The sequence below is a fragment of the Nestor notabilis genome, unplaced genomic scaffold (genome assembly GCF_000696875.1).
Source record: "Nestor notabilis isolate BGI_N333 unplaced genomic scaffold, ASM69687v1 scaffold11677, whole genome shotgun sequence".
Lineage (NCBI taxonomy): Eukaryota > Metazoa > Chordata > Aves > Psittaciformes > Psittacidae > Nestor > Nestor notabilis.
Window position 1 is genome coordinate 158052 of NW_009935174.1, and position 14224 is coordinate 172275.

At 49.3% G+C, this 14224-nt stretch overlaps 1 protein-coding gene across 1 annotated transcript in view; it reads right to left on the minus strand.

Moving 5' to 3' along the window:
• The window catches only part of SORL1 (sortilin-related receptor, L(DLR class) A repeats containing), a 32245-nt gene that overhangs the window by 15049 nt on the left and 2972 nt on the right, over positions 1-14224 (minus strand). The window contains exons 6-24 of the mRNA XM_010017717.1: positions 12693-12794; positions 12243-12412; positions 11901-12093; positions 11628-11745; positions 11058-11131; positions 9601-9689; positions 9316-9494; positions 7964-8150; positions 6787-6915; positions 6490-6575; positions 5132-5304; positions 4812-4943; positions 4226-4317; positions 3259-3505; positions 3043-3181; positions 2742-2915; positions 2453-2566; positions 1659-1781; positions 974-1093 (exon numbers count right to left, since the gene is read on the minus strand). Coding sequence (XP_010016019.1) covers positions 974-1093; positions 1659-1781; positions 2453-2566; positions 2742-2915; positions 3043-3181; positions 3259-3505; positions 4226-4317; positions 4812-4943; positions 5132-5304; positions 6490-6575; positions 6787-6915; positions 7964-8150; positions 9316-9494; positions 9601-9689; positions 11058-11131; positions 11628-11745; positions 11901-12093; positions 12243-12412; positions 12693-12794 — 2641 coding nt within the window. The remainder of the gene's footprint in view (positions 1-973; positions 1094-1658; positions 1782-2452; positions 2567-2741; positions 2916-3042; positions 3182-3258; positions 3506-4225; positions 4318-4811; positions 4944-5131; positions 5305-6489; positions 6576-6786; positions 6916-7963; positions 8151-9315; positions 9495-9600; positions 9690-11057; positions 11132-11627; positions 11746-11900; positions 12094-12242; positions 12413-12692; positions 12795-14224) is intronic.

The window sequence follows — 14224 nt, forward strand, 5'->3', positions numbered from 1 at the left end:
TGGATTGAGGGGGAAAAGGTGGCAGTGGTGGCATCTTGCCAGAGATGGCAAGAAACATCACAGCTATAAGCAAGCCTTGGCGGAGTGGCACGGTCCCCCATGCAGGGGCAGCACAGATCAGAGACAGCCTTTAATTAAGGCAGGCAAGGCTGTTCCGTGTTGCCAAACCAAATTAGAAAGACAATTCTCCTTGGATTTCCAAGGGAGGGAGGGCCCTGGCTTTCCTCAGGCTCCTGTCACAAGAATATCTGCCTGTGGCGTATCTTGGTTGAAGCCTAGTCTATGTTGTTGCTTTAGAGACAAATACTGCTCTTCAACCAGGAGAGCACTCGTCGTTATTGAGAAGAAAAGCAGTGTTCAACTTAATTAAATTGCATGATAGTGAATTTTAGGTTAGCGAGTGACATGCACTTGCAGATATTTCAAAATACTGCAATCTTGTGGCAGTAATATTCTATTAGGTATTCAGTGTGAAATGTAATTATTTTAGATAAGAGCAATAATTGCCGCCGTTGAAGTCAGATGAAATGTTTCTCCAATAATTGTGATCCTCTTAGATAATTTCAACTTCAGGCTTTACAAACCTGATACGCTTTTTGAAGTAGGTTCCTTTCCTGTAGCAATTCTCTCTGGAGAAACTCATATGAGAGATAAGTGATACCAATATAAATTAAACCTTCTTATATAGCCATGCACTCGGAATATTAACAACCAAGATCCCCAGCACCATGCTATAAACCCAATAGGCTTGAGGCACGGTAAATGCCGCAGGAGGTGAGCACATAGAGATTGGAGGACTGAAAGGGATCTCCTAGATATACCCCAAGCTGAGCTGCAGGCTGCCTAGGTGGGTGGCTCAGCTAACAAGAGGGGAAACCGAGGTACAAGATGCTAGCTGCTATCTTATAGCGCCTCAGGCTGCAAGGAAGGAGCATTTGCAATAGAAGGTTATTGGTCACATCAAAGTGCTTACCAGTGCAGTTTGCTTCATCAGACCAGTCCCTGCAATCGTTATCACCATCACACATCCAAGAGAGACGAATGCACATCCCTGAGCTGCAGCTGAATTCGTCATTTTTACACTGATGGGCCTCTGCAAACAAGCACACACAGTTCAGATGATGTCTGGATCAGGGGAGAGGAGGAGGAGGAGGAGATCTTGACGAAGGAGAGGAGGCTGGTATCTCAGAGGCAACAGACTAGACAGCCCTGCAAAGCAGACTCGTCTTGAAAGTATGGTTTCCTGCCTTGCCTAGCCCTGGACAACCACGAGCTACCTCACTGCTGTTTACCAGCCTCTTCTCTCTCAATTCAGCACCGTACCTCTCTGAATGGCTAAGCTGGATATGGATGGCCACAAACATGGCACCACTGGCAACCTGTGCCTTGCTGGGCAGCTGCCCAAGGTCAGCTTGTAATCTCTATCAAATATATGGCTTTGGGTCCAGGAATACTCAAGGAGCAGAGGAGGAGAGCTGGATGACAGCAGTGCAGAAGTCTCCCTGCCAGGCCCCAGCGAGGGGGAGAACCAGCACTGTGGCACCACTTTCTTCTCCTGTTCCTCATTTCCCAGTACCCAGTAAATGGGTAATTCCCTGTCTCAAATCACTGTGCCCTCACACAGAGACAGGGAAGGAGGTTTGAGTGAGGGCACTCACCACAGTGACTTTCATCGCTGTTATCCCCGCAGTCATCCTCCAGGTCACATTTGTAGGACAGCGGGATGCAGGTCCCTGAGCCCTGGCAGCGGTACTGGGTCTCAGCATCACACACAGTGGTGGCTAACACAGCAAGGAAGGAGAGGAGGATGAGGAGAAGGAGGTTAAGGCGGTGATTGGGAAACAGTTTCTGTTGCCCAAGTGTGTGTACTTGATGCAGGGAAGTGAAGCGAGCAGAACAGCATCCTACAAGCTTTGCTCAATGCTGCTCCTATCTTTAAACCCAGTCCTTTTTCCGTGGTGCACTATTCCAAACCCTTCAGGCTCTGCAAAGCTATGGAACATCTGCCCCTCCTGCACACACTGCCAGTCCCTAATTTTACCCAGAATGTGACCTCCATCTTTAATGTGTAAACTTGATTTATTAGCGCAACAAGAAGCCCATATCTGCACAATGCAGACATAAAGTCACTTTCTATCTGCACTTTTTTCCTCATCATCGGCTGTGCCCTCAATTAGGCTCAGAAGGCAATTACTGCAAGGAGAAACACACACCCTCCCATGAGAGCTGGCATCAGTCTCACTGAATTTGAGACATTTATACCTGAGCTGGTCAAGGGGGAAATACTGGCCCTTGCAGGACACAACTCATCTGACCAGCTTCAGATGCCTCCCAAAGGAGCACCTCTTGCTTTCCATGACTGTCAAGGGAGCGGACACCGTCGGCTCAGGTGCACTGCCAGCACAGCAGACATCTAAATTTGGACAGGCAAATGCCACCTCAGGACACTTACGGCAGTTCTTCTCATCGCTCATGTCCCCACAGTCATTATCGTTGTCACACTGCCAAATGCTGTTGATGCAGTTCCCATTGAAGCATCTGTACTGATTCGGCAGACACGTGTTTTCTGGTGCAAGAGGGAAAACAAAACCAAGCTGGCACGAGGCATGACGCTGCGCTTTCAGAGGACAGGCCATACTCCTCCTTGCCCAAAGGGCAGCAGAAAGGTCATGCTGACTTTTTGCAGTGGCAGAAGCCACCCTTCAACATAAAGCAGCAGCAAGAACCAAGCGTGGTTTTACCTTCCTTTATGCAAGTGTTGTTCTTCATGATGTAGCCATGAGGACAGTCGCACTTGACCTCCCCTGTGGGCAGCACAGTGCTGGACACCCCCTCGGGACACTTGCAGCTCCTGCCGTTGTTCGACTTGGGCAGGCAGAGCAGGCTGCAGGGCTTGGTGATGCAGGCGTTCTCCCCTGGGGTGAGGACAGAAGGCTGGAGATGCAGTGGGAAGCCCAATTTCACCTGATATCCCAGGTTTTGGGTTCGTATTCCCACTGGGAGCTAGCTCTGAATGTATCATCTACACACTCACGCAGTTACCTGTTGTCTTTCCTCTGTAAAAGATCTTCATATCCATGATGCCATTCAGTCGGCCGACTAAGATCTCCATTCTCGAGCCACTGTTTTTGGATGCTCTGAAAATACTCAGCTGTGACCAGTCGTTCCAGTAGATTTCATTCTGAAACACAGGCTTTGCTCTTAGCATGCATGCTGTGGAAACGTGTGCCGATGGGAAACGAGCCGCCACATACATACCTTAAACACAGCAATAGCGTAAGGGTGAGGGAGGCTGTCCAGGATGACAGACCTCTGCATCCCGTTGAAATCCACCCTCTCGATCCTGTCCATATAGGCTTCGGTCCAGTAGATCCAGCGGTCATCCACAGAGATGCCATTTGGCCACCGCACACCCTCCGAAACGATGCACCCGGCCGATGACCCGTCCATGTCACTTCGGTAGATGCCGGCTCTGGAGTCTCCCCAGTCTGTCCAAAACATCAGCCTGACAACAGGCAGAGACATTACTCGACACAATAACAAAACAGCTCATCAAAAGGAAACAGGGTATGAAGCAGAAGTTGGAATGCTTTACATTCCATATCTCTTGCAAGACATGCTTTGGAAAAAGGGAGCTCTTTGCAATTCAAATGAATGCTACCAGAAGACCTACAAGCAGCACAGAGGCTTCTTTAGCTGCAGGTTCTGTGGTGTGAGTGCAGGTGTAGGTTAGCTTGTGTTGAACTGCTTTGCTTTAGCACATATGCCTAAATACAGCTCAGGTTTGTCAGTGCTATATTTGCAGCACAGCAAAACCGTACTCAGAAAGGTTTAACTTCCATTTGGCTCTTGAATTTAAGTACAGCTCAGTTTCTCACGCATTACTGCAGTGCTTTCCTCACTGACCAGACCAGTTTTACTGGCAGGAAGAGTTATTTACTAGTAGATATGTACAGATAGGAAAACAGCAGTTAAATTGAAAGAAGAAATGAAACAGTTTGTAATATCTGCTGGTGCATGGGATGGCAGGAGTGGGCTGCATGGGGCAGGACTGCTATGCTGGCTCCCATCCCCCCATCGCACCCTTTGGGACCAAGTCTTAAAAGCTTTCTATGCAGCATTCTCCCTTCATATTTGCCTCTTATGAGGGTAGTGGCGAAGGACCAGTATGATTCCCCTGGGGAATACCAAGGCAGTTGGCTACTTGCGATGCTTGCTTTCTTACCCATCTTGTGGAACTAGAGTGAGGGCTCTGGGTCGTTCAAGGATCGAGGAATTGAGGACGGTGAGTCGCAGGTCTCCATCTGGATTGGCAACCTAGAGTGGTAACCAAAAACCAGAAGGGGTGTCTTTACTGCAGGCAGTATGGGGGGCAGTTGTGCTGCTTAAAGTTACGTGAAATCAGTGGCAGGTAATTACTGCTCCCTAATAAAACAGCTGCTGTGGACACAGGGAGCAGTTCCTGAGAGGCAGGTGATAAAAGAGGGTAGATCTGTGTATTTATTGATGTTTCTATGTGACTGAGCACTCTGTACCCTGTGGTGGCTGTGCATACTGCACAAGGATGTTGCTTTTACTCCCCCGTTTCTGCTGCACGATTCAGCCTCACAAACTGACCTCGTTTAAGTACAGAGGGCTGAATGTTGTCATAGCTTGTTTGTGTTTAGATCCAATGAAGTGGCATGTGGGTCAGTGTTCAGTAATGTCCCACCAGCAATAAGATTTCAGGGCAGCAGCCAACTTAGGGCTCAGGCACCTCAAAGATGCACTGGCACAATCACCTCTGTGGAGCACGGTGAGCATAGCTGTACCTCAATTTTGGGAATCCCGGCATTGACCCAGTACAGCAATTGACTAAGAGGTTCAAAGGCCAAAGCTTCCACTGTTTCCAGCCCGGTGCTTATGATTATTTCTTGCCCAGAGCTGCCGTTGAGACAAAGACGCTGAAAAGAAATAATTAAATCAGAAAAGCAGATGAGGAACTTGCTCATGAGCACAGTCAGCTCAGAGGGAGAAGTACCCAAGATAAACATTTGTATTGCGGGGTGTGTATACAACCCCTGCCCCTGGTGCAAGGAGGTGATGCCACGGGCGGCTGGGACTACAGCATTCTCTCTGCTACCTGTCTCACCTGTATAATGTCAAGAGTGACATCAGCCCAGTACAAGCAGTTGTGGTCATAGTCAAAGTCCAGAGCGACCGCCCCTCTCAGCCCAGCCAGGGGCAGCTCCTCGCTGACGCCGGAGGCGAGGTCGTAGCGGTGGATGGAGTAGCGGGTGGCGTAGAGAATGAACTCGTTCTCCTCTGCAAGAACACAGGGTGCCTTATTTAGAGGCCATTTTAGGCTGCTCGAGGGGCAAACAGGTATTTCGTCTTACCCCTGGTGCATGTTTTAGCACCTCAGTGTAAGGGAGGCAAAGGCCCTTTGTCTCAGTGGGATTAGGTTAATGAGAACACACTAATAGCCTTGTGCGGGTCCCTTGTGTGCCCAGGAACACACTGCAGCCATTGTTTGTTCCAGGAGGAGGTGAGCATGGCAAAATGTGCCATGACCCTTCCTTCCCACGTTAGTGTGCTGCCAATTGGAAACTAAATACTGATCTCCTGTTCCTCAGAAATCTCATAAAGAAGGTGGGAGTGATGTAAATCTGTGAGTCCTGGGGGACACGGGCACTGCAGTCAATATCCCAGAGTGGGTTTTGTTTCTGAATTGCGCTGAATCCAGTGTAATGGGATCCTGGCCCGGGACAAAGTCTCCCAGGCATTAGCACACTACCAGTAAAGTCCAATAATGCTATTAATGAGTAAAGCTAATGTCAGTAAGTAACTCTGGCTGTGCACCCCTGATGAGATAATACGGGGATACGAAACAGATACGGTACATGAAAGTGTTACCATGGTGCGAGCCAACATGTATCTGAAGACGATCAGCAAATACTCTGGGAACACGGCACTTCAAAGCCCAGCCCAATAGGGACTGCAGGTTTACTTTTCAGTCAGCAGGGCCCTTCTCAGCATGACTAACACAGCTCTCCAAATAGCTCAAGAAGGCTTGGAGGGGTGAATAACGTGTCATGCTCTGCATGGGGAAGAAAACTAAGCACGGCACTGGCAAGAATCCCAGTAGAGGGAATGCTTCCCCAGGCACCTGCTATGCTGTTTTGCACCTGGAATATCTTCTGCACCCTGAAATGTCTTAGGATGACACAGGGAAACCTCACGCTGGTGAGTCTCTGAGCAGGCAGTGCCAGCTCAGCCACCCCATCCCTTACACAAGCCTCTTCCCCGTGTCAGGTTTGCTCTGGAGCTGCTGCGCTGCGGCATGCTAATCACACAGCTCATGACGGCAGATTAAATTAAAGCTGTAACGAGCAGAATGCAAATAACGTTGGCAGAACAGGGGCAGGAGGCTGTTTCAGTGCTTTGAGAGGAGAAAATAAGGACAGAGGTGAAGCCTGGTGGGCACAAAGCAGTCCTGTATGTACTCACCAGCCAGTGGGCATGGGACCAGCTCCCCTTCGAGCCGTGACTCGATGTCTCCACCCGTACAAGTGTCCCCAGAGATCTTTCGGTAGCTGCAACATACAGAACCAGGCAGTTTATTTCATGGAAACTATTAGCATGCCGTCATGTGCAGCTAGAACAAGCACCGGTGCTAGCTGCAATGTATGTCTAAACATGCAATTTGTTTACTGCCACTTATGGGCGTTTGTGTGCAGATTTTGTGGTCGTTTGGGGTTTTCTAATCACCAGTAAGATAAATCCTCTCCCAAGTCAGAAACATACCCTCGAGTCCTCTTGTAAGTTGAGCCAACAGGGCAAGGGACTGGTGGGTCATATGGTTTACCAGCAAATTCAGGGTCAGGGACACAAACTTCTAATGACAAGTCGTCGCTCAGTTTAAAGCCAAAATCACTGCAAGAGGAAAGATGTGAGAAAGGATGGGGGAGAAAGAAAAAACTCAGCTGTTTTTTAGAGCTCTGCTCTGTTTTTGCATAGAAGTTTTAAGGACCCAAAGCATCTCAGAAGTGTGTTATTATCAGTATTTAGCTACATAATAATATCATACAGTTTCTGTCTCCAGGGCGCTTCAAGAGCATTTTGGAAATAAGCTTGCCCAAACTAGGTAGGTGAGGCAGCAAGGCACAGCTGAGCCAGTGTGCCCTGAAAGCCTGGCTGCAAGCCCCAGTTCTGCTAGCTGGCTTAGCTCACCGATCTGTCTCTTGGCTTTTCCTGCTGGTAGAATGGGAGTTACAGTGTGGTCTGTTCTTTGGAAAATGCTGTAGAAGAGGTTATGTCAATCTCATTGTAAAGGGAGTCCAGGGCTGTGATTCTGAGGCAGCAATTGGATCCCACAAGCCCTGTTCTCAGTCTGCTCATGAGGAGCCAGGCTCAGCCTCTCTCTCAGCATGAGGCAGGCAGATCTGGACCCCTGTCCTTAACTGCATGTACTGGGCATTCAAGCAATCTGGCCGTGAGCAGCCCAGTACCTGAACAGGAGTTCGCTTTCTAACCCCAAACCTTTGCATCAGATGGCTAGAGCGTGGTTCCTAATCCTGAGAGCTGTGCACCGTCAGTAATGTGCAAGTTGCAGATACAATGATACAGCAGGGCCAGTTGCATCCCTGTGGCTAAAGGGTCCCTAAGCTTTTTGGTGGAGAATCTCTCTAAGTGATGGGAAATTGTCTGCTATCATTGGAGAGAAGGTGATGGATTAACAATGCTTTCCTTTTCTATGGAGCCTTTCAGAGGCTCCTGAAAGGTTCTAAAGACATTAATTAAGTCTTATGCCCTGTTATTATTGAAAGGATGTTTTCAATCTATTTAGTTTTCTCTCTGCTATAAAATCAAGCAGTGATACGTAGAGTTAAGTAAATTGGATGTTTGTGCACTTTGAGCGATTGGTCACAGGTATTTATCTCAAACTTAAAATCCAAACTAAAAGAAATTAATTGGTATTTACCATTCAAAGTCTTCCCTTGTACAAGAACAGTTGGAGACCATGACAGGCCTGTCAAAATCTTCCCCATTGAAACAGGTTGCATGAGGAGTCCTCCTTTTGAAGACAGTTTTATGCCCCAGTAAGCATTCATTACCTCGCTCATCGGAGGGTGACCATAGTTTGTAGTCATTCTCAGTGCAAGGGACCCCTAAGAGAAGCAACAAGGTTAGGGTAAAGAGAGGAACAGTCCTTTTGGCACCCCAGAACAAGGGTTTAAAGGCAAGGGAGCAGTAGATATCCCTCAGCACTGCTGGTGGCGTGTGCCTGGTGAGGATGCTGGGAGTGAGAGCAAGCACCCAGCCATGCAGTGCAATAATGCCTGTTGTCCCTTCCCTCCTCCTGTCCTCCTGGCACAAAACAAGTGGCTTCCCCCTGACTGTATGGCTCTAGCGCTGGCCCAAAAGAAAAGGCAAAGCAGGAAGCACTTCAGCTCAGAGCATGCAGCGGCACTCAGTGACAGGAGGCAACAAGCAGCTCCGTCGCGGTGACAGTGAATTTGTGATGCCTCATTTAAATGGAGTCGTTCTGGTTACCAAACAGATCCATTTCTAACAAAACATCAAGGGAATTGGTTATAAATTTTAGTCAGGGAAATTCCTCTGCTGGGTTTAACTGCTCTTTGATTAAAATGCTGCCTTGCAATCAAAGCTGAAATGGGTTATAAAACATTCATAGCTACAAGCCTTCAGAAGGATTCCTTCTTTCCCCCCCCCTTCCCTTTTCAAAAAGTGCTCAGTGAGGATGGAGAGCATACGGGGAGAGCACATGGGACATGAGTGCCATCAGTAGCCATGTCCATGTGGACATGAGCAACAGGGCACCCAAACACCGATGGCATACTATGGCCTCCACAGGAGATGCCCTTTGTGCTCCGGTTCCCATGGGACAGCCAGGAAAGTGGGGTTGGTCTGCTGCTAATGGGGGACTTTAGGGCATCTCTCTGGGGTCTTTTTTGGGAAATAGCATAGAGGGCAAGAGTAACAAAGGTGTTTCTGCACCCAATTCACATTTAGGCACCCGTCAGTGGGAATGTACAAGCCTTAGATGACTAAACAGTTTGGCTCATAGCCCGAGGTTTTTAGGTTGTTTTGGGCTTCCAAAAACCTCTCCTGTTGCTCCTCCTCACTCTCAGCTCCCCTGGAAAGGGTATGCGAAGATCTCCCTTGCACCCACAGGGATGCTGGGCGAAGGGTGTGCAGTCTGGGACTGGTTAATTTCAGGTGAGGGCTTATTAACATGTGTAACCTGCAAAGCTAGAGGGTGGACACTGATAGATCCAGGGTCAGTGATGGCTCTGTCACCTGTCCCCTTACCCAGCACATCAGTGGTGTTGATCTGCAGTATCAGCCAGCTGTGGCCATTCTCTTTGTACGAGCCAAAGATGGTGAATATGGTGCTTTTCTCCCCGGGCTCGGTAAGCAAGCCATACACAAACACTGGCTTCTCTGAGAAAGTGAACACTTTCCAGGTTTCCCCTTCATTTGTGCTGTACCTGGAGAAAGAGGATTGGGAATGCTGTCAGGAGCAGGTTCTGCTGGCCACAGGGTGCTCTCTCCCAGCCCGAACACCAAAGGCAATCCCCCTGCCCTGCCACTCACTTGAGCTGGTTGGTCTCGGTGCCTTGTGCAATGGCCACAAGAATGCCACCATGGTCACCCCAGGTGTAATAGTGGGGTCCAGACAGTGCCTGGAAGAGAAACAGTGCCAAGGGCTGCATCTTCTGCTGAGCTAAGGGACGAGCTTGGACGGAAAGCATGCTTTAACAGGAGTGCTGCCTGACCCGAGCTGATGTTATGGCGTGCAGAAACAGGGTCTGGGCATAGCTCATCCATCCATCCCACAGAAAGAAACCTGTACTTCACACTCACCTCCAGCTTTATTTAGTGACCACCAACACAAAAATCACCTTTGCTTTCCTATCTGGGGAGCTCGGTGCAGTTTAGGGTGAAAATAAGAAGCATGTACGTGCCTGACTCTGCTCACAGAATGCGCTAACACGCTTGGGGACGTTCTTAGGCAGGGCATGGAATGTATTGTTTCTTTCTTTGCTGTGCTGTGAGATCACAGCAATGAGCCTGCTGCTTGCCAAAGCTGAGAGGGGGGAGTTGTGTTACTGCTTCTCAGCTGAGGAGTGACACTGCTGAGTGTCGTTCTGCACCTCTGCTCACGATACAAAGGGCCTGAGTAACTCAGGAGCTGTTAACTGCGGGTCAGCGCTTCCTCGGCATGTTTTAATTGCGCTTCAGCACAAACCTGCCTTGCAGCACCTTGGAGTATCAGCTTCCTGATCCCCTTCCATGGCCGTGAGCACTCCTGTGTTGCCTCAAGGCTCCCATAGGGATAAGCAGCAGGTCCCCCTGCTTTTGGAGGTACCCGCTCTCAGCTGGGGTTAGCCTCTGACCCATAGTTGGCTTTGGCAGCAGCCAAGAGCTGTGGCACGTCCCCACCACCACTGCAGCTGCCCAGACCTCATCCCAGACCGCGCAGCACTTGGAGGAGGAAAAGGAGGCCGCTTAATTCACAGATTTAAATAGCTTGCAGATGTTGGAATACCATGTTACACTGGTTGGAGAATGCACAGGCAGACCACAAGTACTGCCGCAGACCAGAACACCCACTTAGTAAACAGAAAACTCCCCATAAACCGAGAGCAACATCCCATTTTTCTGGAAGATGTCTCCAGTCACTCTCACATATAAAGACCTGGCTGTCAGTTCTGTCTAAAAGGGGCCAGATGACCTATGCTGTGGGCAAGTCCTGCCAGTTGAAAAGAAGAAATAGAAGAGAGATCTCTCCTGTGTTTGAACCCATCGTCTTCGTCAAGAGAACTGAGAGGTTCATCCCCATGCCAACACATACATAGTCCTTCATGTCAAGACCTTTTTGCCTCGGTCTCACAGGACATTCAGCACCTTCCAGCTACAGCTCTCGGACACATATGTGGAGGTCACCTTTAATGCTCAAGAGCTGCACATCCCTTATCTATATTCCTGCCAACGTCCTGCCCGCTACACCACCGCCTTGGCTGAGCCAGCAAGCAAAAGAGCATCCTCACCTCTCTCCACCTTGCTCCAGCACTACTTGAGACATAGACGTTGGTTTTCTTTGCCATGTTCTTGCCAATGGAGCCTAGGAGAATGGGAGAAATCATTCTTCTTGAGGCATGCAAAGTGATTACTTAAAATGAAGCCAGACACCTCTAAACTATTTTTATCTGATTGAAGAGCTGATTTTTCACACTATAAACTAATCCCTTCAAAAAGCAAATATTTTGAAGACTATTACAAGGTTTAATAGCATCTGGGGAAAAAAACATGGCTATAAATATGATCAAACAAAATGTTTGTCTTCAGTAAAAGAGTGAGACAAATGGGAAGTTCTGTATGTTCAAGAAACCCTTCACGTGGATAGTGGCAGGCAAGAGGATCAGAATGAAGCAGACAAGGTTCCTCACATCACCATGCTGCAGTATAACGTACATGCTGTACAGGGACTGCAGCAGAGAAAGGACAGCAAAATGCACAATGTAATTGCATTTTGGTAACCTGCAGATACAAACTAGATGCTGCCAAGTTCCCCATGTCCTGACAACAACGCGCCCCAAGCCCTGGCATGGTGGCAGTACCGGTGGCAATGATCAGTCCTGGTGCTGACTCCTTGGAGAGAATGGGCATCCTGCGCAGCTGGAAATTCAGCAGCTGGCTCAGGCGCTGGGCTAGGTGGAGAGAGCAGCCCTGGGAGAACTGGAAAGGTAAAACACAGTGCGTTAACCCTCCATCCCATGCCTTCATCCCTCTGAGTCTGGCTATCTCTGCTTGGAGGGATGCTTTCCCAGTGGGATTGTGTTCCAGTCTCTTTTGGAGAAGGCTTCTCCCTACCCTTTCCCGCCCTGCCCTACCTCGCAGTCTATCTGCTCCCCATAGCGTGTCTGCGCCGGGGGCTGCAGCAGCTCCCAGGTGCCCCCCTTGTCGAAGGTGATGACGGAGCGCATGTTCTCCTCGCTGAAGGAGCCGTTGATCAGGGTGGCGATGTAGACACCCCGCACGCCTTCGACACGATGGAAGTCTGCAAAGGGCTCATTGGCAAAATACCTGTGAGGGAATGCAAAGGTGGGATCAGTGAGTCGCAGCCTCCCTGGTCTGGGAAGTGGAAGAATATCAAGCCTGGAGGTCAGGGCAATGCTTTGATTAAAGACTCAATAACTGTGTCTGATATTCCCATCAGGTGCATCCCACATTACCTGACTAAGGTGTCACTTCCAGCTCCTCCTGGGCTGTAGTAGAGCACGTTTTCTAAAGACAAGGAGAACTTCAGGCCCTCTGCCTCTGAGATGTAGAGGTTGGTACGGTTGTTATCGTGGCTGACACACACAAACACCTGGTCCTCCGAGGCATCGGCAACATAATATTCCTTTGGGATGTAAATGACAGGCGAGCAGGCTTCATACGTGTGGGCATATAAGCAGGGTATACATACAGATTCGTTTAGTGTTTCCTTTTAGCTGGCTTAATGTTATTCTTCCCTCCACCCATTTGTATTTCTGCTCAGCCCATCCCCTCCCCAAGTAGGGTCATATGAGGTCCAGCTCCTGCAGTGTCTAGTGAAAGGCAGAGAACTGCTGTTGACATCTGAGGGCATCCTTGGCAAAGGAGAGAAAGAGGAGGAGGTCTTCTTGGAAAGCATCACTTACCTTAATTGGATGCTTGGTTACAAACTGTGCTACCCGCATTGGCTTGCGGTTGAAGGAAACCCAGAGCTGGACCGAAGGCGGCTGTGAGCTGCCTGGCAAACGCTGTGGCAGAGCAGAGGGATGTGTTAGGAGCAGCTCTCACCCCCCAAATCACCTTCATCACCAGCGGCAGCCAAAAGGCAGACTGGGGCAGACCCACACACTGCGTGATGGGTCTCAACCCTTTCTGCATGCAGGAAAAGCGTGGTCTGTGACTGATGGAGAGCAGCGCTCCCCACTCAAGCTCTACAGGTAGAGGTAAGGAGGCTGGGTTTATGGTTTTAATTCCTCCTTTTTCTGCAAAGCAGTTTGTCCTTTCCTTCCTATTTTTAGCCATTTGCACAAAATGAAAGGTACCAGCGGGAAGCCAAAAAAGTAACAAGCTGGGGGGCAACCTGTTTCATATGGGATGCCAATGGTAAGAACCTAAACCCAGATTTAGGCTCCAAAAATAAGTGGCCTGATTTTCCCAGGCTCCATATTGCTAAGCAACCGCAACTCCCACAGAAAGGAGCACAAGTCAGAGTCCTGGGTGCCTCTGCCACCCAGCCTGGCCTCTCCCCATTGTGCCGCTCCCACTGTGGCTGAGCTTTGATGCTAGTGCCTGATTCCAGACCTGGGGACGTAATTTCCAAAGCAGGGGTTTGCAGTCAGGTTGGCCTCCCTCCCAGTCCCTGTGTTTCCCATCAATCTTTTCCTCAGCATGGAATACAAGTGATTTTAATGTTGTTTAATGTAACACCAGTGACTAGAGCTGCACGAGGAAGCATGACGGTGACTTTGAGCCCTCCAGAAGCAGAAAGAACCCCCAAATTGAGTTCATACTTTCAGGATGTTGCCCTGTGAGCCTGGTGGCTTCTCCACAGACATAACCACCCCCTGCGCTTCACCAAACACCAACAGCAAGCCTAGATACCATCTCCTGCAAACCACAGCAGGCTTCAGATCAGGCATAGCGCCAAGGGGATGGGCCCCAAGAGTTGCAGGCTGTGCTACCTGCAAGGGAGACTTCTGAGAAACAGCAAGTGCTCTGCAAACATATCCCCCGCCAACGTAGGAAACCCTATGTGGTTCTGCAAGGAGTCACCCCTAAATGGCAAAGGTTGCTCATTAAAACAGGCTTGATGGCAGCAGCAGGAGAGTAAAGCAATGCTAGCATGTTCTAAGAAGAAAACCAGCCCTTTATTTCTGGAAGGAATAGGGCTCTACTCCTCTGGTGTTATGTCTCCGATTGTCTAGAAAGGACTTGTCCTCAGAGTAAAGCACAGATGCTTTCTAGCTTGCTTTCAGGTTGGTCTGAAACTGGCCAACAGCTGTAAAAGCTATAGGGGGGCCCTGGCTGCAGGGGGACCAAAAACCAGCTTTCACCCATCCCCTTTTCTTAGGAAAGCAGCTTTCTTTCCAGGCTGGAGCACATTAGGCTACTTGGACCCAGTCCACGTTTGATGGTAATCCTCCCTGACAAGCGGCCTCCTAACCACCAACCTGCCGAA